The 25068-nt window shown below is 42.1% G+C and overlaps 1 protein-coding gene across 8 annotated transcripts in view; it reads right to left on the reverse strand.

The window, feature by feature from the left end:
- The window catches only part of DIS3L2 (DIS3 like 3'-5' exoribonuclease 2), a 727039-nt gene that overhangs the window by 214342 nt on the left and 487629 nt on the right, over nucleotides 1–25068 (reverse strand). For all 8 annotated transcript variants that reach the window (XM_040349688.1, XM_040349693.1, XM_040349695.1 and 5 more), the window contains 2 exons: nucleotides 1054–1161; nucleotides 737–970 (listed from right to left, as the gene is read on the reverse strand). In XM_040349688.1, coding sequence (XP_040205622.1) covers nucleotides 737–970; nucleotides 1054–1161 — 342 coding nt within the window. The remainder of the gene's footprint in view (nucleotides 1–736; nucleotides 971–1053; nucleotides 1162–25068) is intronic.

Here is a 25068-nt window from a genome sequence, read left to right on the forward strand (position 1 = left end):
CATTACTGATCCGCCCGTGTGAAAGGGCCCTAAGGCAGGAGGCCTCGTCAGGAGAGGGGTCAGCCTCGTACCAACGTTCCACAAGTGAGAGTTCCTCCAGTACCCTGTCTTCTCCGCTGCGGCTGATTTTAGTTAATTTATTTAGGATGTCAGAGTGGCCTTCACATGTTAAAGTGAGTCCCCCTTTTCAATTTGAAATGAAAACCAAACCTAGGTAACCTTTCAACTTTATCAAAACAGGATAGGGTATGCCTTGCTTTAAAGATCAAGATTTTACCCACCAAGTAATGTTTCTCCATAGGTTTAGAGTGGGTATGGATTACTATCACAAAAAAATCAAATAGTGGTGTTGCGCTCCCTCATGAAATAACATATAAACCTAGATATATGAATGCAAAGAGAATTATATAAATAATAACTTGTTTGCAGCACTTTATATATTTATTTATGTAATTTATTTTCTCTGCATTCATATATCTAGGTTTAAATGTTATTTCATCAGGGAGCGCAACACCACTATTTGATTTTTGTGATTCTTTTGTGGGTGGTGTTTGACCATTACAGTGTTTGCGGCACCCTTGAGCAACTCTATTTACCCATAATAGCGCAGGAATACCCCCCTTTTAACATATATGGATTACTATGCCTTGCCAACTGGCATGTAATAAAAGGCCCAATAAGTAAAATAAGCAAAACCATAGACTACACAAAATATAATATGAGCAATATTTCTCACCTGGTCCAGTCTCAAAGCTCCCTCTTCAAATCGTTGCTTGCGCAAGTTTTGTGCAATATGATGAAGATTGAGCACAGCATTGTGGATTTCATCAATGGTGTGCCAGGGTGAAACTGGGGGAAGCTCCTCAGCGCCAATCAGCTTGTTTGGATTCTCAATCATACTTTGTGCATGGTCATAGCTTAGCTTTACACAGGAACAGATGATAGTTCGGCCAAACCACTCTTCCAGGATCTGAATAAAGGGTTGAAAAAATACAAATATGTGTATTGTTTTTATTTGTAATATTTAACCTATGCACCATTGTACTCTCTCACCTTTCCTTCAGGAGTCATTTTCCATATGACAGAAAAGGTAAGTCTGTCGGCCATAGGATTAAGGCTGCAAAGTTCTTCACAAAGTAATCTTGGCAGCATAGGAATTACCTGAAAGAATAGTTAAAATATTTCTGAATAAAAAAAAAAACGTATTACCTGAGAGTAGAACACTGTTTCAGACGTTACAATTAGAATCAATATTGACAAGACAAGCAACACAAGAATTGTAGAAATTAATTCTGTACCCAGATTTAACTGTGGGCTATAACACTGCCTTTGTCTGGTGACTAGAAACTGGCAAATAAAATAATATCTGTAGAGACACTCCCCCATATAACCCCCTCCTCTTTGCCAGCATACCTCAGTTTTGCAGTAAATAGGGAGATCACAGGGAACAGACATATTTGGGGGGGGGTACCTATGTCCTTATACTGTACTCCAAGAAAAGGATTTTAAAAGTCAAAAATGTACTGTAATATATTGTATCTTACCAATCCTTAGAAATGATGGTTGAAATAAAACAATTTTAAGCTTTTTCTTTTATTTCACCTGGTGATTCTGCCAGTAGCACACTCCCCCATCTTAGGCTGCATTCATATCTTAGTGTTTGCAGCGTTTCACGCTACACACACAGGGTCAGTCCATCCATTTAAATGGGCTGCCCTATGCACGGCAATCGTGCCAAGGCAGCTCATGTACCCCATTTGGCATTTACGCTTTGTGAGTTTTGGTGTTTTTGATGCATGTCTGTTGGTCGCATTTGGTGTGCTATTTACAATGAATGGCACTGCAAGTGCAATGTGTATTTTGTGTGCGTTCATGGAACACTGATGTAAATAGGGCTTTAGGGTGTCTGCATTCTGGATGAAAGTAAAGCAGACACCACAGGACAGCAGCATGGTCTGTCTGCGTTAGGGGAGCATAGTGACTAGCAGATTTGGATAGACTTGACTAACAGTAGCTGAACTTCAGATAACACTTTATAAGCAGCCACAGCAGTTTTAAATGAAAGCGGACCATTGCAAACACCCTTCATTGTTAAAAGAGTTAGTAAACCCTGATGGGTTTTACTTCCCGTTTCCCTGCAAAGGTAAAGCATAACAGGCTACTATACATCGCATAGTAGCCCATTATGTGTCACTCGCTGGTTGGAAGCGTCAATTCTTCACCCCTCTTCCTTCCGGGGCCACGAACTCCGGCTCTGTCTGGCCCGTAGTGGTGTCACGTCACTTCCGCACATGCGCGTGGGAGGCGCCAGTCACAGCATGACCACATCTTGAAACAGCACAGTGTGCCCTTTCAAGAGTGCGCATGCACATTAGACCGCATCATTTGGGGACATTGCAAATATCTCCTAGAGCGCGTAGGTTTAGGAGATATTTCAAGCACCTACAGGTAAGCCTTAATCTAGGCTTACCGGTAGGTGAAAGTGGTCTGTAAGGCTTTACAAGCACTTTAAATGGTTTGTCTCAACCCTGTACCTACTACTTTGTTTGGACAACTTGGCCAGTTGAAGCTGAAAAATAACAGACTTACTGGCTGGATTAGTAAGTGAAAATAAGGAAAAATGCCTTAAAGAAAACTAATGCAGCCTCCATATCTAAGAATGGGTGAGCTGCTATATTTAATGTTTGTTTTTGGGTTTAACTATAGAACGTCCGAAAGCAGTGGTAGAAAACAGCAGATACACGCCAACAGGTGCATATAACAGGACAAGAGGAGCAGCCCTTGAACCGACAACTGGTATCAAAGTTGAAATGGCAAGGAGGAGTTGCAGATGTGATTAGAAATATGCCCTTGCACTGTATGGGTTACACAATAAGTGTGCTGTAAACCAAGCAGTAGCACAAATAGGATTTCTTGTACTCGCCGTAAAATCTCTCTCTGTTGTCCATGGACGGACACTGCTCCTTCAATCTTGACAAGTGGGTTATGTTCCTGTTCACAAAAGAGGACTAGGCAGAAACATGTTAGATAATTAAATACATGTTACTTTAACAGAGTTAAACAGCCCCGCCCAAGGGGCGGTCCCTCCAGACATAACCCTCATCCCTGCAGCATGCAGCCTCAGTTCGTAACAAGCAGTACAAACCTAAAAAAAAGGAGGGGTGGGTGCTGTGTCCGTTCATTGACGACAGAGAAAAATATTTTACGGCGAGTACAAAAAAATCCTATTTTCTCTTATCGTCCATGGACGGACACCGCTCAAATCTTGACAAGTGGGACGTCCCCAAGAAGTGTCAAAAACGAGGGGTGGGAACAGTATCAGTAAAACCAACTTAACTTCACCCCAAAACATGCAGAGCTCCTCAACAGAGGAGTAGTAACTTTAACCAGACGCCTGCAAAAGCTTGCGTCCGAAGGAAGCATCAGAAGATGCACTCACATCAACCATGTAAAATTTGGAAAAAGTGTGAACGGACAACAAAGTCGCCACCTTGCACACCTGTGAGACAGACGCATGATGTCGGAAAACCCAGGAAGCACCATTTTCCCTGGTCGAAAGTGTCGTGAACGGAAAGGGGGTGTCCACCCTTTTAAGAGCATAGGCCTGTATGACGGTCTGCCCGATCCACTGAGAAAAGGTGGCTGACGAGACCGCCAGGCCCTTTAGTGGACCAGACCCAGACACCAAAAAAGCGTCAGATTCTTCGAAACAAAGCCGTAGCAGACAGGTACACCCGCAAAGCGCGTATCACGTCTAAAGTATGTAGCGCAACCCCTCTAGGAGGCGCCGGCCGAGGACATAAGGATGGAAGAACAATGTCCTCATTCAGGTGAAAGGCCAAAACCACCTTTGGAAGAAAGGAAGGTCAGGGGCGCACCACCGACCTATCCTTATGGAGGATCAAGTATGGCGACTTGCAAGACCAGGCCGCCAACTCAGAAAGCCTTCTGACAGAAGTAATGGCCACCAAAAAAAGCCACCTACTGTGATAGTGTCAACATCTTTCTGATGTTTTCAAAAGGAAGGTTCCTGAAGAACCGAGAGCACCAGAGTCAAAACTCATGAGGTGGAGCAAGAGGGGGAAGTATATGACGAACCCCCTGCACAAAAGATACACACCAGAGAATGGGCTGCAAAAGGCCACAGAAAGAAAAAAAAAAAAAAAACACAGTCAAGGCTGAAATCTGCCCCCTAACAGTGCTTAAGGACAATTTTCAGATCCACTCCAAGCTGTAAAAACAGCAGGACCCTGGACACCGAGTACATCCGTGGATGTCACCTCATCTTTTCGCACAAAGATGTAGGCCTTTCAGGTGCGATGTTAGATCCTCCTGGAAGACGACTACCGTGCCCTCAGCATGGTTGAGATGACCGAGTCGGACAGACCCCGGTCTCTTAAAACCTGGCTTCCAATAGCCATGCCATGCAAGCCAGCGACTGTACACAGGATGAAGTATGGGACCTTGAGACAGAAGGACTTCCCGCCTTGGCAACCACCAGGGTACATCCACCACCAGGCGCCCAAGATCGGCGTACCAAGGACGCCGAGGCCAATCTGGAGTGACTAGGATCATCGGGATCCCCTCGGCCTCCACTCTGTGGAGCAGCCGAGGAAGCAACAACAATGAGAGGAAAGGCAAAGTAGCCGATACCAACCTCACAGGGCCACCAACGCGTCTGAACAGGAATCACAAGACCTGGCCACAAACTTTGACACCTTGCGGTTGAGATGAGCGGCCAGGAGATCCATGCCCTGTGAGCCTCACCACCTGCAAGGGAGTTGAAACACCCGAGTGCAAAGACCAGTTGCCCTGGTCCAGCATCTGGCGACTCAGGTAGTCCGCCTGCCAGTTTATCTGATGGTAGACATAAGCCATGGCCGTGGCGTTGTTCGGCTAAATCCAGATCGGGCGACCTTGCAACCTCCTCGACCATGAGGAGAGGCATAGTTTGATCGCCCGGAGTTCTAGGACATCGATCTGTAGGCAGGATTTCACTAAAGTCCAGCGACCCTGGGCGGACTGGACCCCCAGATGCCCCCCTCAACCCGTGAGGCTGGCGTCTGTCGTAATCACCGTCCACTGGAAAGGAAGAAACTACTTCACGGACCGAAGAGTCGGGGATCTCAGCCACCAATTCAGAGAGACTCCAACTAGGTGGCTTACCTGAATCTGACGATCCAGAGAGACAAAGGAGATTTGTACCACTAGGACAGTATCTCCCTCTGCAAAACACGTGTGGAACTGGGCATATGGTACCGCCTCGAAGGAGGCTACCAACAGGCCCAGGACTCGCATGCAAAAACTGAGATGACTGATTGTGTGATGCCAACACCTTCACTGCAGACTGAAGAGTCTGCAATTTCTCCAGGGGAAGAAAGACCTTCGCCACCGAGGAGTCCAGAATCAACCCTAGGTACTCCAAACACTGAGTTGGAACCAGGACCGAATTCTAAATGTTTAACCCCCCACCCGAATTCTTGGAGGGTCTGACTGGCTATAGATACATCCAGAAGCTGCTCTCAGAAGAAAGTCGTCTAAGTAGCCCACGATGGTTAAGCCTCGCTGTCCCAGCAAAGCTAGGATCAGTGCGAGCACCTTAGTGAAAACTATTGGTGCTGAGGCTAGATCAAAAGGAAGGGCCACAAACTTATTGTGGTCCTCAACTATCGCGAAGCGCAGAAACCGCTGGTAAATTGCGCAAATTAGGACATGCAAGTATGCGTCCTTTATGTCCAAGGAGACCAGAAAGTTCCCCGGATGGAGTGCAGCCATCACCAAACTAATGGATTCCATGTGGAACGGCCGAACTCTCACAAAGGCATTTAGGGCTTTGAGGCCCAAAATTGGACGGACCCCGTCCGTCTTCGGGACTGAGAACAGATTTGAATAGAATCCCTGAAACCTCTCGTCCTGCAGGACAGGTAAAATTACCCCGCAGCTTAACAAGTCCCACACTGCCCCAGCAGGGCAGACCGACGAGCCGGAAGGAGAGGGAGACTTGAGGGAAAGAATCTGTTCGGTGGATAGGAGGAACCCCATCTAGTACTCCGAAAAGACCGCCTCGCAGACCCACTGGTCGAAGAGCAGGGAGGTTCACCGAGCTGTGAACCTGCAAAGCCGTCCCCCCCCACCCATGAGACGGGCAGGGGGAGGCTACATACATTGGCGGGTTTGGGTGCTGGCGTGTTCGGCTTACGCACCCAGGGACGATCCCATCCCCCAGCTGAGCCCTTGTCAGCCTGGGAGGGTTTACACGCGGGCCCTGACTGACGAAAAATACCGCTTCTGAGCAGGGAATGAAGGACCCGGCACACAGCGCAGCTCCTTTCCCACAGGTCCACCCCGGCAGCAATAGAAAACCAGAGGGAAAAAATGACAGAGCAGGGAAGGGAGGACAGGAGAACCCTCGAACCCCAGGAATGCTCAGCTGTACCGACCCGCTGAAGCGGGAAGGACAGTACTTTCATGCGAGGACCCATTGACGCATTCCTGACAGACCTACACCGCGTAGGAGCAGCTGTCGGCCCGGTCCACTGTGAGTGAGACAACACCACAGCCCAGTCATATGTGGACCCTGGAGCCAACGCTCACCGGCCACCCCAGAAGCCATGGGGTATGTCGTGGCAGACCCAGCCTCTTTGCAAAGGTGTGCTTACACTCGCTGGCCGGACTGAGGAGACTACAAGGATCTATAATATCCAGCCTGTCTCTCAGCCCACAGTTGATAGAAGATTATTCAAGAAGAAAATAAAATAAAAATTTCCACAGGGCGCTGGGCCCAAAGGGAGCCATACGTCCTCCTTTGCTAGGCAGAAAGAAACTGAGGCTGCATGCTGCAGGGAGGAGGGTTATGTCTGGAGGGACCACCCCCTGGGTGGGGCTGTTCAACTCCGTTAAAGTAACATGTATTTAATTATCCAACATGTTTCTGCCTAGTCCTCTCCTGTGAACGGGAACATAACTGAACAGGAACATAACCCACTTTAAGGAGCTGTGTCCGTCCATGGACGATGAGAATTTTTTTCCCAGCTGCCTCTCTAACTAGTTCCCCAATAGCACTTATTACAATAGTGAATAAATGAAAAAAAAAAAAAAAAGGAGGGCACTATATTATCATTCAGCTTTATCCAATTTGTGCAAACTTGCAGTTTTAAAGGGCAAAGTTGACCTTTTATAAAAAATAAATAAATGCATATCTTTATGCAGGTAAGACAGGTGTATTTTTTTCCACTTTGCAGCCTGTAAGGCATTGCACCCATGATCAGCAGATCGCAGGTGCAATGCCAGAATCCTGCAGGCTTTCAATACACCGTCTAACCATGTCTCCAATACGGACAGGCAGTTCCTGAATGGCAGAAAGAATCAATGGACTAAAAGAATGCTCACCAGTGCCCTTGCAATTTATTGATATACAAGCCGCCAGTCCCAGCGGCCAACAGTACTTGCAGTTCATCCGTTTACAGAACTTTGTGAGAGGAGGCAGGAAGCCATTTTCTGAAAACGTCATCTGATGAAACAGAGGCGGAACCTCTGGTACACATCACTTCTGATAGTTGGAACACAAGCTGGCAGCAGAAGCGGCTGCATTTTCTCCTTGACACCACTATCAGCCGATTATAATTGAGTGCTGGACTTGGCACAACTTATTGCAAGTGGGCATTTGTACGCAATCTAATTAAATACTAAATTAAATACTACAGTTTATTTTATTGGTTGCGGCTTTATGTTGCTAAGGAAGGAGACTAGGACCATGTGTACCCCGGACAATGCAGGCAGTGGTGTTATCAGTATACATAAAATGCTTGCTGTGAACTATTTCATAAGAGGTCATGGCTATTGGGGAGCGAGCACTTCTCACTTCTTGGGACACTAGGGTCACAAATTGATTTGTTGCACACCCTATTGGCAGCGTGTTGCTAAGGAAGATGGAAGGGGCACTTTAATACTTTCAAGAGACTGTGGACTTAGATTTAATCCCGAACAGAGATGATTTAACACTGAATATTTGATGATTTGATGTCAATACAGCGCCACTCGTTTTGTTTGCCTTAAGTTAACGTTGTGGATATAGTAGCAATTTGTAAAAGGCTAATTAGATAATACTATTAAGTTCCCTTTTTTTGATTTAAGGAGTCACAGCTGAGAGGTAAACTCCAACAGTGCACCCCCAAATACAGATAATGGAGGTAACTTCCAGAGGATGTACAGGGGCAGGAAAGAAAAAAAAAGAAAAAAAAAGTTTAAATCCATCCGATTTAAGAGGAAACGGGGACATTCCTTAAGAGAAAAAAAAAGGGGGGGGGGGTCCAAGTCTCAAAACAACCTGGTCTATAAAAAGGGACAAGAAAATACTTTTACCAGCAAAGGTTGCCAATACAAATTTCACCACACAGAAGTAACGGTGGTGAAAATAAACCCACGAGCAAGGATGGACTATGAAAAATCCCTTGAAAGTCAGGAGGTGGTCCATCGTCAGAAACTTACGTTGAGATCCTACTGAGTCACTGGGATAAGAGGGGAAACAAAAATTGTAAGCAACATCCTGTATGCAGGCCCCCACATGGGGTGAGGGGCAAGTGACCCCATAATGGAACCACTAAGGCCAAAATCAGATCTGAGATGGTCCTCAAGATCGAATGCTAATCCAAACCAGACTGGAGAAGACAGGATTGTCCCATGATGTACAGCCTTGGGAGGAAACATTTTTTTGAGACAAGCAAAACACCCTAGAGCAAAGGCAGGCTTCTTAAAAAGTCAGTTCCCATAAGATTAAAAGACTCATGGCTATATATGTAATTGCCATCATCCCTTGAAATAGAATACAAGAATAAACGTTAAATTGTGGTATTTTATAGGCAATTGAAAAATAGATACATTAAACATAAAAATGAGATATATATATATATATATATATATATATAAATAAATCTCAAAAGAAGGTGCACAGATAAGAGGCCCACAGTGCACTTCTCAGCGCCAAAGAAAAAATAAATAACTGTCTGAGACTCCACTAGTAAATATAGATCATACAGGGAATAAATAAATAAATATATATCCAAATGATATTAAGATATATAAATAAAAGGCAGCAGCTGTTTAAAAAATAAATATAAAAAAAAGCAACTATAAAAAGCATATAAAGTGTATCAAACACATAGAACCAAGGTCCAATTGATAAAACAGCGCTAATATTGGATAAAGTCCAACTCCACATAAAATAAGTAAAACAGACCCAAAGTGGTAAAACAGGATCACAGTTCTAAAGTGGCAAGTGCTTCTAGGATTGGATTTGTAGTGTACCCTACACCAGTTCCCAGTCTTCACCGCAAAAGTGAGGCACACTCCCCCTCTGGGGTTCACACTCACCAAAAAGCTGAATAACCAGAGCCTTGAATACAAATTCCTCTTAGACTTCCATCACCACCAGATACTCCATAAGTTGTTCTACAGTGATCATTTCTATCATGGTGGGTAATTTCACCTTTTTGTTTATGTCCCAAACAAAACTTTCAGTGTCCTGCTTCTGGCATGACTGGTTTGATGAACAAATCTTCTGGTGATTGCGGTGAAGACTGGGAACTGGTGTAGGGTGCACTACAAATCCAATCCTAGAAGCACTGACCACCTTAGAACTGTGATTCTGTTTTACCACTTTGTCACTGTTATTATTTTATGTGGAGTTGGACTTTATCCAATATTAGCTCTGTTTTATCAATTGGACTTTGGTTCTATGTGTTTGATACATTTTATATATTGCAAGTAGAATTTAATAAAATTCCAAATTGTAAGAGACAAAAGTGAGAATACCACATTACATGAATATCGATACGATCATAAAGTGGTAGCCCCCAGCTACTTGATGTTTCTTCATCGATGAAATACAAGATAATAGAGCAGATGGGGATACCAACGCATTTCGAAATATAGGTTGACACAGTATACCACGAATAAGATACTAATTATGTTCCGTGGGATTTATTATACTTTGTTTTTTCTTATTCTTTTCTACAGTGCAACTTCCATCTCCCTTTGGGGCATTACAAAGCTGGGCTTTTTTGTTTGGTCTCTGCAGCTCATGAACAGTACATAATATAATGTGTATAAGTGTATATGTGGGTATGCGTGTATGTATGTATGTATGTATGTATGTATATGTACACAGGCATGTCCACATAAAGTCATACACAATCATTTGTGTTTAATTAATAATTTTTTTATCTCCAGAAGTGGTATTCCCTGAAGAAGATTTTACTTATAAAACTGCATATCCCCCATCTACGCTATTTCATCGTAATTCAATGAAGAAACAGAAAGTAGCTGGGGACTAGAACTTGATCATATCAATATTCATGCAATGTGATATCACTTGTTTTGTTTTACTTCCAATTTGGAATTTTATTTATTTAATTCTACTTGTAATAAAGCATATATTTAGAAAAAACAAAAACAAAAACAATGTATTCTCTTTTTCAATTGCCTATAAAATCCCACAATTTGAGGTTTATTCTTGAAGTCAGTTCCCTACCTCTAGGTCAAGAAAACTGAACCCAATGCCACAGTATTCACAAACCGCTGATTCAGCTACAAGCACCAGGGATTCCCTAGGATTTGTTGTAAGTCCATTTCCAGCATCCCACACCTGGGACAGAGAGCCTAATAACCTTCGAGTCCGATTGGGTTCACAACAGGTGCACTGTGCTTTTTGGCTGCAGCACAGCTTTCATATGTTTTACAAACTGACAGTATTTTTTGTCGTTGTCCAGTCACTTGAAGATGGCGGCATAATATCCATGGATTAAAAATACTGTGTTCTGTATGATTAAGAAAAGTGTTATAAGTCTCACGGTTGCAAAGGTTACCCACAACTTCCTGTCAGGAAATAAGGTGATATTTCCCCCAATAAACGTATTGCTGAATATAAAATGCCAAGAATACCAGGGCATGCAATTTGTTTAAAAATTGCTTAAACCACTAGTTATGAGGTTTAAATATACATTTTGCTTCTTAACTTTAAGGTTGGCCTATATTGTGGGTTTATTACCCTGTGTACCTCCCGAGACTCTAATTCAGTGGTTATCAACTTATAAGAGTGGGCCTAGACTATAAGCATAGGGCCACACAGAAAGGGCCATATGGGCACCAGGGCTCCCATTTTCCCTGCTTTGTCCAAAGCAAAATATAACATGTTTTTGCTGGATTTATGTATGAGAGAAGGAGGTTTAAATTTGTTAGATGTTGCCCCCAGGTGGAAGGCAGTGTCTTCACCAGATAATACCAAGGGAAAGGAGAAAAATATATAAACGGAGTAAGAAAGTGCGCAGAGAGAACGACACTGCCTTTTTCTCATACGGACACCTTCTGTACTCTGGCACCAACTCCTGGATATAGCCACATCTATCCTAGTCCAAATAAAGAGGACTTGGGTGCCCTTATGGCAAGACATATGCACCCCACTGTCCCTGCTCCTCAAGCTGTCCCAGCACAAGCACCCGGGCTGCCCCCACCGGCTCAAGCAGATGGTGCAGACTGTGCTCAGGTAAGTGGAGGAGTATCTCCCGACTCCATTGAGCCCAAAGCACAGCTGGCACTACAACAGCAGCAACAGATAAAAGAAATAAAGGAAACAGTGGAACATTTGCAGAAAGAGGTGAAAGGAATGCAGATGGTAGAAGTTAGGGATACTGCTGGAGGTGGCAAGTCAGAAGCAGTAACTGAACAAACTGATCAGGTAGCGACAGCGGCAGGTCCCGGGAGGGTGAGAGGCACTGTTACTTTTGCTCCTAAAGTACTGGCTCCTCGTGTTGGACTTAGATCACAGGATCAAAAGTCCAAAGGTCCCTTTGGTACTACAAGTACTAGTGAGGACGAGGAGGTCAGTGAGGATGTGAATTTAGAAAACCCATTATAATAGGAAAGGAAATCGTTTTAAAGCCCTTAGACCAGTGGTTCTCAACCTGGGGGTCGAATGACGATTTGCCTGGGGTCACCAAATCCTGGGCTGTTCTCCCAGCCTTTTGCGGGCGCCCAGCAGGGCTGTCTCTGTACCCTGTGGCCACCCATCTGGGCTGTTCCTGAAGCCCACGGCCGCCCACTCAGCCTTTTTGCAGCCACCCATTAAGTTCACGGTATGGCTGGGGGGCAGAGACTAGAGGAATGTGCAGTGGGAGGGGCAGGAGGAGACCCTATCTGCTGTTCCGGCATAGGTGTCACTGCTGCAAGACACCACAAAGTCGGAGACAGAGTAACACTACCAGTGATTATAGTTGCCATTAAAAATCCCCACTACAGTTCTAAGATCAGCAGATGACCTTGATAAAAAAAATAAGTTGGCTGATCAGAATTCCCCCCCAGCATTGCCACTCATCCCAACTCCCCGACAGCACCCCCTACCAAGGAGTAAGAGGAGGAAAATATATAATACATGTAAGGGAGAGGAAAAGAGGAGGAGGAACGAAGAAAAAAGGGAGAGAAAGAAGAATAAGACAAAAGAACAATAAATACGGCTAGAGAGAAGGATGGGAAAAAAACAAGAAATTAAGATGGAGAAAGATAAAAGGGAAATAAATGAGAACGAGAAAGAGTGGTACATCCTAAAATGTACCATAAGGGGTTTTAATACTGTACACGTGGAAGGGACTCAGGAAGCTCTCAATGTCCTTGGGTTAGGGGAGCAAATTACTCGTCTTGCCTTGGGTCCTGACAACCCACGCTACGAAAATAATTTTACTGTTCGGGGTCCCCAACAACTTGGGAAATTTTTATCAAGAGGTCACCACACTAGAAAGGTTGAGAACCACTGCCTTAGACATTGAAAATAATTCAATTGTGAAAGGTACCGCCCCCCGTGCAACCCTGCCGCATTTGTGGCATATTTAAGAAGGTGCACCAAAGGAAGACAGATGACACAAGATTATAGATTGATTATAGATAGAATTTTAGGATATGATCTGGAAAGTGGATGGACATGGGCTAATGTCCATTCAATTAATACTCCCATAGTAGCCGGTGCTCAAGTTGATGCATATACTTTGGCTACAGCGGAAGGTCAGACAAAGCTATGGGAAGAAATTGCCAAGGAGGCTGAACTGCTTGGAAAAGGGACAAACTTCCCTCCCCACAGCAGTGGCATGTAAGCAAAAATTTAAGGAAAGCATTCTTGAATTCTGGAAAAGATTTGTTAAGGTCTGGAAGGAAGAAGCAGATCCAACTACAGAAATCAATATGGGAACAATACAAAACATTTATCTCAGGTTTTAAGCCAGAACAGGGCCTTCTGGTAAAGCAGCTGATTTCAGAATGGCCTGGTCTGGATATGAAAGTTTTCAATTAATTTTTTTTTAGAAAAAGAAGCGGCAGGCTGTTTTGAAAGCAAAAGTTAGTGATGCTTAAATGTATTACCAGGAAAGATTGCAGCATTGTGATCCTAGTCAGACAAGGGCTATAGATAACACAGGAATGCAGAAACAGTTTCCATGGGGAGGAAGGAGTAGAGGAAAGGGGGGAGCGCGCCTCAGAGTGTTCGCAGAACATGCGGTTTTAATTGCGGGGAGGAGGGACACTGAAGGAATCCGTGCCCATACCCTCTAAAGGCAAAATGTGCCATATACCCCCAAGGGCAGGGTTTGACAAATTTGCTTGGAATCTAGGAGCCAGCTAAAAAAGTTAGGAGCCAGAAAACGCACCCCGTCCCGACGAGCTCGCGCGCAGAAGCGAACACATACACGAGCAGCGCCCGCATATGTAAACGGTGTTCAAACCACACATGTGAGGTATCGCCGCGATTGGTAGAGCGAGAGCAATAATCCTAGCCCTAGCCCTCCTCTAACTCAAAACATGCAACCTGTAGATTTTTTTAAACGTCTCCTATGAAGATTTTAAAGGGTAAAAGTTTGTCGGCATTCCACGAGCGGACACAATTTTGAAGCGTGACATGTTGGGTATGAATTTACTAGGCGTAACATTATCTTTCATAATATTAAAAAAAATGGTGATAACTTTACTGTTGTCTTATTTTTTTATTAAAAAAAGTGTAATTTGTTCCCAAAAAAGTGCGCTTGTAAGGCCGCTGCGCAAATATGGCGTGACAGAAAGTATTGCAATGATCGCCATTTTATTCTCTAGGGTGTTGGGATAAAAAATATATATAATGTTTGGGGGTTCTAATTAGAGGGAAGAAGATGGCAGTGAAAAATGACATTAGAATTGCTGTTTAACTTGTAATGCTTAACTTGTAATACCAACGGCCACCACCAGACGGCGCCAGCTTACACATCTGGTGGTAATAACTTGTAATACCAACGGCTCACCACCAGATGGCCCCAGCTCACAAAAAAAAAGCCAAGTCGCCAGGACCCCATTTCTAGTCGACCTGGCGACCGGGATTTGTCGAGCCCTGCACAAGGGCAATGCATACAACCCCCAGGGCAATGTTCAACCAGCTCCCACTGCCCAGTGCCAAACCATAACATCTTCCCAGAACACACAAGGAGTGAGATAACCCCTGCAGTGGCCACAACAAGGTCAGCAACAATAGGGGTGCCCAGAAGCCACTGCCCTGGCATTCCCAGGTTATGTGTTATGTTGTCACTGTCTACTGTCCATCGGAGTGTTATAGATAAGAAAGGGAAGAATAGTGTTGTTCACAGGTATATGTAGTACATCTGCTAGTTAAAGTAGTTTAGAGGCAAGAGGGTATAGGCACAAGTAGAGAAGACTGGCCAGTCATTATGGGCATTAAATTAAGTAAGATAAATATACAGCAAATATACAGCTAACTAAATGTTTGTCTAATGAAAGGTTCAAAATAGGAATTTGTTTTTGTTTTGTTACAAATTTAACAATGAAAAATGTGTACATTTGGATCCAGCCACCTTATTGCCTCTATTGGAGGCGGCTGGAGACAAAGGAAACCACATGTGTTAAATTGACGATGTAGGAATCAGCTGCTGTGAGCCCAGTGCTGAACACGCTCCCTGAAGACCCGGATATAAAAAAAAAAAATGTAGATTTTTTTGTAGATTTGATCCCGGTTTTATACTAGTATGCAGTTTATCACCCAGAAGGACACTCTGTATTCAGTCATTATATCCTTTTCTACAGCTCAAGAAGCAGAGCTCCAAGCCTGTGAGCTTTAAAGAGAATATATTTAGATCGTCAAGATAGAGAGCTTTTGGTTCCATTGAAAGGGGCAGAAGTTTGTTTTTACTTCGGCAGGTAAAACAATCAAGCATTTCAAGTTAAAGTGGATGTAAACCCCCAAAAAATGTTTTTTCTCTTTGCTGTCACAATGTACAGTATAAGATTTCCTATGATCTGTGCCCAGTCTTGCCACACAGTTAATCCAGCTCTGAGCAATCCTCTTATTGTTCAGTGAAATATAACAGACTTACAGAGAAAAACCTTAGACCACTCCGCCCCCTTGCTGTGAGTGACAGGTTATTTACATATCTCATGCACTAGCCTGGAGACAGGCATTATTTTGTAATTTCCACCTCCACCCCTTTTCTGAAGTTATGTGGTTACTTTTCTGGATTTTGACTGAATGTTAGTAATCATAGCAGAATTTAGTGTAAGGGGAGTGTAGAGGTAGGCGGGAGTCTACTGACATCATGACTCCACCCACAGAGCTCCAGACAACAGAACCACCCACAGAATCTGCAGTTTTTCAGTTCTTATAACAGACAGAGGGGAGACATTTGACAGGTAAGGATACAACATGCAGGAGGCTTGTATATCCTTATAGATCAGCACTATGGCAGTAGTTTAGAAAGGATGAGAGTGGGTTTACATCACTTTAAATTGATTGGCTGTTTTCAGCCTTCCAGGTTCTTGCTGAGGTAGCCATACTAACATTAAAACTCACATATGGAAGCAGACCAGGCAACTAAGGATGCTGTATTACAGCCCCGGACACTTGCTGGGTCTGTGCAACTCACAGATTCCACCCTAGTTCTGGCCCAGTATATGGGAATATCATCTCAACTTTAAGGAACCCAGAACGAGAAGAACAAGTGGTCCACAGGGGGAAACTCTTATAAAACAGGACTTTGGAAAAATGTGATCTTTTATGTCTGCCAGACACTTTTCCCCTCCAGCTTGACACATGGAAAGTGTCACAAGCAGTTATGGCTGCCTTAGTAAATGAGCATGGGATAGAGACAGGGTTCTCCACAGATGTTTTTTTATAATATACCACTTCTTGTTTTGCCTGTTACCAAAAGGTGTTCCCAAAAGCTGAACATCCCTTCCAGAGATTACAAAAAGATATATCCAGATGTCCAAGTCAGGAGTAAGCATTTGGTCTGTTTGGACATGTTTTCTGGATGTCCAGTGGCAAATGCTACTGTAAAGGCCCCAGTAAAAAGCGTTAGAAGTAGTTTGTAAGTACAGAGTGCCAGAATCTACAGAGAGTAACAAAGGGAATCATTTGTATAGGAGAGTCCTTACTAGAAGTTTTGAGGTTTTATTTTTACACCCCCTTCTGTGTAGCGATAAGAGTAAAAAACAAAACAACTTTTGCCTGAATGTTTTCTTATATTTTATCAAGCCCCAATGGGATGTTGGACTCTCTTCCTATAGGATCTTGGTTGGGAGTGTGTTACTCACTTGCTTGTATTTTTTGTCTCAGCAGCTGAAGTCCTCCATTCGGATCTCAGAGAATGTTGCTGATCTTTTAAGGTTTTTGACAAACTCATTTATGTGTTTTCTCCCCAATTCCAGATCCTAAAAGTTTGGAAGGATCTAAAACTAAAGCCATGCAACTGGATTGATAAGAGACATTTATATATAAGGAAATGTTTGGAGATACAATACAGCAACTATTTCATGTACAGTTGTGCAAAACTTTAAGGAAAAGTCACCTGGATCCAAACCAGACACTGCAAAAATTATTAAAATTAAATATATCTGTTTGATTTGTTTCCCTCTTGGAATCAGTCTAGGGTACTATTTATTAAAATTCTTTAATTGTAAGGGAGATTTTATATATATATATATATATATATATATATATATATATATATATATATATATAAAATAATGAAAAGTAGTTTAGCCATGTTGAGTCCTTTTGTACGTTTTCCATTTTATGTAGAATCGTCTGTTTACATATGCTGATAAGTCAGCATGCCAACAATTAAGCTAGAAGGCCATTCTGGCCACAGGTGTACAGACAGTACTCTGTAAATATGTCTTATCAATCATTTGTTTTTCACAATGAAAAGTAATTTTGTAATGAAAAAAGCTGCTCAGCTATTATATTTTCCACAATGGATTTTTGCCTCTTTGGACAAAACTACCTCCACCTGAGCGTGTGAAGGTTCCAGGTTAAAGGTGATAGCAGGTATGGTTAATGATCAAAAGAGGAGTCTGTTAAGGAAGTTTGTAGGTTCTGTATATAATTTTATTCTATTTTGTATGTATTGCACACTGCCCTCACTGTGCACACGGCACTAATAATGTTTTCATTACGTTTGTATTCTTTCAAGTCCCGATTAGAATTGGTCTTATACTTAAGCGTCGGGTGGAGCGATAGAATTTGACGTCACCACGCCCCAGCTGGCTGGCTTAAGCCACGGTTAGTTACATTGCAGCTTTGTTTGAAAAACTTTCCCTGTTCGCTAAAACTTTTATGATGTCAGTGTCCCAGCTATCTGTGAAAAAGGGATTTTCTTTTAAAGATATACTGCACCATGAAGTATCCTTTTATTTTCTTATATTATGCCCTGTTAGTAATTCCATTAATCTAAAGATTTGGAGGGAGATCCCTGGTGCAGTCTGTGGACTGTCAGTGGAGGAGTGAGACCAGCTGCCGTTTTACAGTGATTCCTGTGTGCTGAGCTCTTTTGATCTCTGTGATAGAGATCCAACTGATCCATGAAGCGGCCACTTTGTATATCCCTAATTTCTTGTCATCTGTCCAGTGAAGTATCTGATGAAGATTGTACATCCGGCATGTCTTTTCTGGTTACAGTGAAGCGCTTGCAGCCTACTTTTCACTGACACTGTTCAATATGGACATTTTTGTAGCTTTTTTGTATCACATTTAGACACACATATATTGCCACTTTATGGTTTACACTTTGTGACTTTACCTTTTCTAGTAAAAAGATAAATGAACTATAGATTTATATACATAACACCTTCTCTTCACTTATTATTCACCACCCGAACCCATTTATGAGTATGCACTCATATACACCATTATTATTATCACACCCACACACTTGGGCTTTATTACAATAATTTTTCCCATTGTTCTTCTATCTCTCCTCATTCGCATCACATTATCTTTGAGAGTTTATTATACGTCAATGTTCACACACACAAATATATAAATATATACATATACACACACAGTACAGACCAAAAGTTTGGACACACCTTCTCATTCAAAGAGTTTTCGTTATTTTCATGACTATGAAAATTGTAGATTCACACTGAAGGCATCAAAACTATGAATTAACACATGTGGAATTATACATAACAAAAAAGTGTGAAACAACTGAAAATATATTTCATATTCTAGGTTCTTCAAAGTAGCCACCTTTTGCTTTGATTAGTGCTTGGCACACTCTTGGCATTCTCTTGATGAGCTTCAAGAGGTAGTCACCTGGTGCAGTACCCCATCCCTCTCCTTCTTGGTCAAATAGCCCTTACACAGCCTGGAGGTGTGTTTGGGGTCATTGTCCTGTTGAAAAATAAATGATGGTACAAATAAACGCAAACCGGATGGAATAGCATGCCGCTGCAAGATGCTGTGGTAGCCATGCTGGTTCAGTATGCCTTCAATTTTGATAAAATCCCCAACAGTGTCACCAGCAAAGCACCCCCACACCATCACACCTCCTCCTTCATGCTTCACGGTGGGAACCAGGCATGTAGAGTCCATCCGTTCACCCTTTCTGCGTCGCACAAAGACACGGGGGTTGGAACCAAAGATCTCAAGTTTGGACTCATCAGACCAAAGCACAGATTTCCACTGGTCTAATGTCCATTCCTTGTGTTCTTTAGCCCAAACAAGTCTCTTCTGCTTGTTGCCTTTCTTTAGCAGTAGGTTTCCTAGCAGATATTCTACCATGAAGGCCTGATTCACACAGTCTCCTCTTAACAGTTCTAGAGATGTGTCTGCTGCAAAAGCTGACTACTTTGAAGAACCTAGAATATGAAATATATTTTCAGTTGTTTCACACTTTTTTGTTATGTAAAATTCCACATGTGTTAATTCATCATTTTGATGCCTTCAGTGTGAATCTACAATGTTCATAGTCATGAAAATAAAGAACTCTGAATGAGGTGGTGTGTCCAAACTTTTGGTCTGTACTGTGTGTATGTATATGTATGTATGTATGTATGTATGTATATATATATATATATATATATATATATATATATGTATGTATATATATATATATATATATATATATATATATATATATATATACATACATACATACATACATACATACATACATACATACATACACACATATAAATATACACACACACAAAATATATATATATATACACATGCATATGTACACACACGCGTTCACTTTCAAACTCATTTTTACCATGGTCACGTATATACATGTAATACAAATTGACTTTGTTACAAAGTTTCACAAGGCGGATTTGAATATATATAATAATGTTTGATCCACCACCGATTTGTGTCATGATGACACTTTCGTTGTTTACACTTATATTGATTTTATGCATGTATATTAGTTTTATTAGATTTTACTCAAGTCTCATTTTCATTCATATTTATTTTTATCATTATTTGATTTAACTTGATTTTTAAAGGTGTGTGGCACATTCATTTATTTGGCCCACTCCTGCAGGTGATTATCATCGCCGTCAATCTATAGATTGACTACACACAATTAGCGATGACTAATCACAGGCAGGGGTGGATCATGCAATGTTTTTAGATGGGTGTATATATTTGGAATGTATTTCATTTTGTTTTTAGCTATGACTAAGCACTGAACCCTAGTGTGAAACATGTCGGCTATATACCCCACTGTTTGCTGTGCTTTGTACTGCTTTTTTCCTTTTACCATTAAAGGTTACCTTTTTGAGTTTTTTTTTGGTGTGCGGCTGTCCATATCTCCTCTTCAAGTTTTGTATCACATTCAGTTACGATATCATAGTTTGCTTATTCAATAGCTGACTTAAATTTGCACTTTGTTTTTGCATTTACATTTGGATGCACACCTATTTTTTACTTTATCATATTTCTATTAGTTCATATTCTAGCCATTTTAATCGATGCAGCACCATCATTAGCATATTCAATTTGTATATATATATTTATTGTTTGCACTTTGGGGGAAGCGCGGATTGTCCACACTATACAATCTGAAGATATCGAAAGAGCTCTGAATTAGGAAGTTTGTGACTTTCACATAAATCAGGCAAAGTTTTAAATGATGTAGAGGATATGCTAGTTCACAGCGTTGAGTTAGATTAGTGGAGGTCCATGCTTTAAAAGATTTAGGGGAAGACCAAGCAGGATAGAAAAGTGAATTTTTAAGAATTTATAAAAGAGGTATATGGGGAGATTGTAGTCAATTTACCAATTAAAATGTATCCCAAATGGCTGGTGTATGTTTTGTTGTAGTATTAGAGTTTTTTTTACAGTCAAAGGAATCGGACCATACAAGGTTTATTGAAAATGGGGCGAAATCTATTGATTCCAGTGCAACCCAAAGCAGAATTTAACGTTTTGCATGATATTTAGGGATATGGGCTAATTGATCTGAATGGTAATTGGTAGTAAAATTAGGAAACCCTAGTTTCGGCTTTGGAAGGTAAAAAAAAAGGATTTTTTTTATACAGCTTACCTGTAAAATCCTTTTCTTGGGAATACATCACGGGACACAGAGCCTTAATTACTTAATGGGTTATGTAGTCACCACAGGTGATTGGACACTGGTAAACCCAATTAAAATTGAGTTCCTCCCCTATATAACCCCCCCCCAAATGGAGAGTACCTCAGTTTTGTAGCAAAGCAATAAGTGTCCCACATTTAACTCTGAAGAGGGACAGGAGCTCTGTGTCCCGTGATGTATTCCCAAGAAAAGGATTTTACTGGTAAGCTGTATAATTTTTTTCAGTTTCTTGCTCATACATCAAGGACACAGAGCCTTAATTACTTAATGGGATGTCCCATAGCAATGCTAAAATTGAGGGGAGGGAGACACAGACCAGAACAAGACCGCCATCAGGCCAGATCTATACTGCTGCCTGAAGCCCCAAACAAAAGTTAATACCTTAGGTTGTAGTATTCTGAGAAAGTATGCTGGAACAGGGATAGATAACACTCGAAAAAGAAAGAATTTTGGGCAGTATAGCCATCTTTATTACGTTCATTTTACCTATCCAAGATAATGGTAGAGAGGACCATTGTGTCAGAAGATTAGATATTTGACGCAAAATTGGAGAATAAATTGGCAGTGAAAAATTCTTCTTGATGTTGCCTTTTAGCTTGCCTACAATGCAGGGCATCGACTGCACGCATAGAGGCTGGTTTCCGAAAAGAGAAAAAAAGACTATTCTCAACTTGAGTTGGAGTATCTATTACTCTCGGTGCCAATTTATCTCTGAGCGATGGTTCTTTTCTATAGATAAATTGTGGCCTTTCGGGGCGTGCCGGACCCAAAACCCTGTCCTGCTTCAATATCAGTCAGTGTTTTTGAATGACGTTTTCACATTTTTAATGCTGGACATTAAAATCTAAAATCATCTTCATTAGTGGAAGCATTCACGTTCTCCCATTTGGAAAATTGGAAACCAATGCCTTCCTATCCATTTTTCTCACCATTTCCATCTCCCTGTCTAAAGTGGATCCGTTGTAACCCTTCTGCTGAAATCGGCTCGACAGGACCTGAGACTGAGTGCTAAAATTCTCCTCTAAAGTACAATTGCCCTGCAGGCGTATGTACTGCCCCCTGGGGATATTGCATAACCATTTTTTGTGATTACAGCTTTCTAATGTGATAAAAAAAATTCTGATCTGTCTTGAAAACATCCCCTGCCTTAGTGATTTCCAAATCAAGGAAAATATGTTCATTACTGATGTTCCAAAATAAAACTATATTTTTAGTATTTACGTTGTTTACTCCAATTTTTCTAGGCCGGATCTGCCCCCCTAACATATCATGATCAAATATACCTTTGGTAGCATACCTTATGTAGGGGGGGCAGTTTTTTTAACACAAATTCTTCTTCCCAGTGGGCCATAAAAAAATTTGGCCAAACCGAGCCCCCATTGCAACTCCCCTTTGTCTGTAGGAAAAAATTGTCTGTTGCACAAAAAAAAATTCCTTGATATACAAAAACAACTCAATTAATTTCTAAAATTTTCAAGGCAGATCAGACGATACAAAGGCCCATTGCACTGAGGATAAGGAATCCTCATGGCCAATAATAGTATACAGGGAACTTAACGTCGGCTGTGATTAAAACACTTGATGGGGAAGCCCTTAAGGTCTCCAATATCTGAATGGCGTGTTTCGTACCCTTTAAGAATGCTTCCGTTTTGACTACCATGGGTTGGAGGAAAGTATCAATGTATTGACCCAGTCTTGACGAGGCCTCCCTGGTGGATTGACACTGTCCTTGTGTATCTTAGGCAAAAAAAATTATAGGGGTTTTACAAAATAGGGAGGGGATCAAGAAAATGTGCCCTTTTTTAATTAAGGACACCAACGTGTTTACCCCTATCAGGACATGTACAGTACTTGTCGCCGAGAATGTGTTTCAAGCACGACGGCATTGCGCTGATTCTCGGCGACATGGTGCAGACATCTCGCACTCGCTGGGATAGGAAAAGCAAATTTCAGCGAGCGCGTCATAGAAGCGACGGGGATCCGACTTGGATTCCCGCCAATTCTAGCTGCGGCGTTTGGTATGAATCATGAGGGGGAACTCCACGCCAAATTTTAAATAAAAAAACGCCATGGGTTCCCCCCAGGGGCATACCTTATACCTTAGGTCTGGTATGGATTGTAAGAACCCCCTACTCCGAAAAAACGGCGTGGGGGTTCCCCCACAATCAATACCAGACTTGTATCCAAGCACGCCGGCCGGTCAGGAAAGGAGTGGGGACGAGCGCCCCCTCCTGAGCCGTACCAGGCCGCATGCTCTAAACATGGCGCCCCCCTGCCCCAGAGCACCCAACCCCCCCATGTTGAGGGCATGCGGCCTGGTACGGCTCAGGAGGGGGGGCGCTCGCTCGTCCCCACTCCTTTCCTGACCTGCCGGGCAGCGTGCTTGGATACAGGTCTGGATTGTGGAAGAACCCCCACGCCGTCGCTTCTATGGCGGCTTTTTCCCATCGCGGCGAGCTGGCTCCCGCGACAGGGCTCATAGGTGGACAATCTCACTGAGAAAGGGAGCGAGATTGACTTAATATTACGGTCACCTACTGTAGTTCATCTTTGAAACGTAGCATCGGATCCTTGGACAATATCCTATATGTATTAGTATCGCCAAGTTCTTTATCAGATTTTTGTAATATACTTTACTAAGGACAACCAGTCCCCCCCCTTATCGGCTGGTCGTATTACCAGATCTTTTTTGTTTTCCAACAATTCAATACCGTTTATGTATAGGTGATTGCCAACTTTCCATATTTTCAGTTGCGCCAAATCTTTAACCATCATATTCTTAAAAACATTCATGTGTTTGGCATCCATATTAGGAGGATAGAAAACAGATTGTTACGGAGATTCAAGTGAAGTTCTAGTGGCTGGATTGGAGAGAAAATATTTGTTAACGTCAAGACCCCTAAATGTATAATATAATGTTCATTATATGTTTGAAATTTGTTCAGGTTTTATGTGAGGGCGTATTTGAGTCTATCAAGCACCAGAATTTCATCAGCTTAAGTGGTCCCACTAAGGTTATAGATCCCAGTTCCTATTGGGGTTTTGTTCTTTGAATTGTTTCTTATATCATGGTTGTTTTAGTAGTGAGCATATTAGTACTCACTTTTTATTATAATACACTTGGCACTTTAGTTGAGACAATTGTTTACTAATTAGGTGCTGTTCACAAGTAGTCCTCATTTAAAATACTCCTCAGTAATGTCATTTTTAACATGGGAGGATGTATGTCTGCCTGCTGGCAGCCTTTACCGTGGATCCCCCTCCTTTTAAAAAGACCTAGGTTTGTGCAGACCAGCAGACCTAATGAGTGAGACTTGGCATCTTCAATAAAATGCACAGAAATATACAAAGAGCAGTATCCAGTCTTTATTGATTTACCATGGCATAACAAGTGTTATCGATCCCCTATTGACTCAGATCTGACTGGTGATTTGGAGTGGAGGAATCTAGTAGTGGTTGAATCCCTGCAGAAGCATTAATCATCTCTTAAACCCCATTAGGGGAAGGCTTGTTTGACCAGTCTGTTGGTTCAGAGGGTCCATTCAGTGAGGTGAGCGGCTTATATTGCCTGTGGGGGAGGTTTTATCACAAACACGCACAGCTGAGAACGCTCTCTAAGCACATTAATCACAGCTGAGGATCTTCTCTACACACTCCCTGTTCCTGTTTTTTCATTCCTACGTTTACATAAGGACTTCTCTAATTGTTTTTGGATCATTGTCTTTTAAGGGTGCATTTTTACATATATGAATTTTAGTATTAAATGTAATTAGTGCTGCACTATTCGATTTGTAGATTAACAAGAGCTTGCCAACTTTAAGGACAAGTAAACATTTACACATATTCTAAATAAGCTCATGGAACTGTCCAGGATTCTGGTAGAATCTGGCTCAAGAAGGGGTCATTGCCAAAGAGGAGAGGGCAGGCATACCTCAAAGTAGTGCCCCACTTTTTATTTCCCAGTATCACGGGATAGGTCAGATAGAACTTTTGCAGTTTCCTTATAGCCTAAGTGCAGCTTTTTGTATACAAAACGTATTCAATCTTTGCAAACCGTATGTACAAAGATGCATTACCTGTATCAGGAATAACCCCAATACTCTGCATCATGCACAACATGAGCATCTACTGCCACCTAGTGCTCTTTTCACACATTTGCAGATTGGAT

The sequence above is a fragment of the Rana temporaria genome, chromosome 4 (assembly GCF_905171775.1).
Source record: "Rana temporaria chromosome 4, aRanTem1.1, whole genome shotgun sequence".
NCBI lineage: Eukaryota > Metazoa > Chordata > Amphibia > Anura > Ranidae > Rana > Rana temporaria.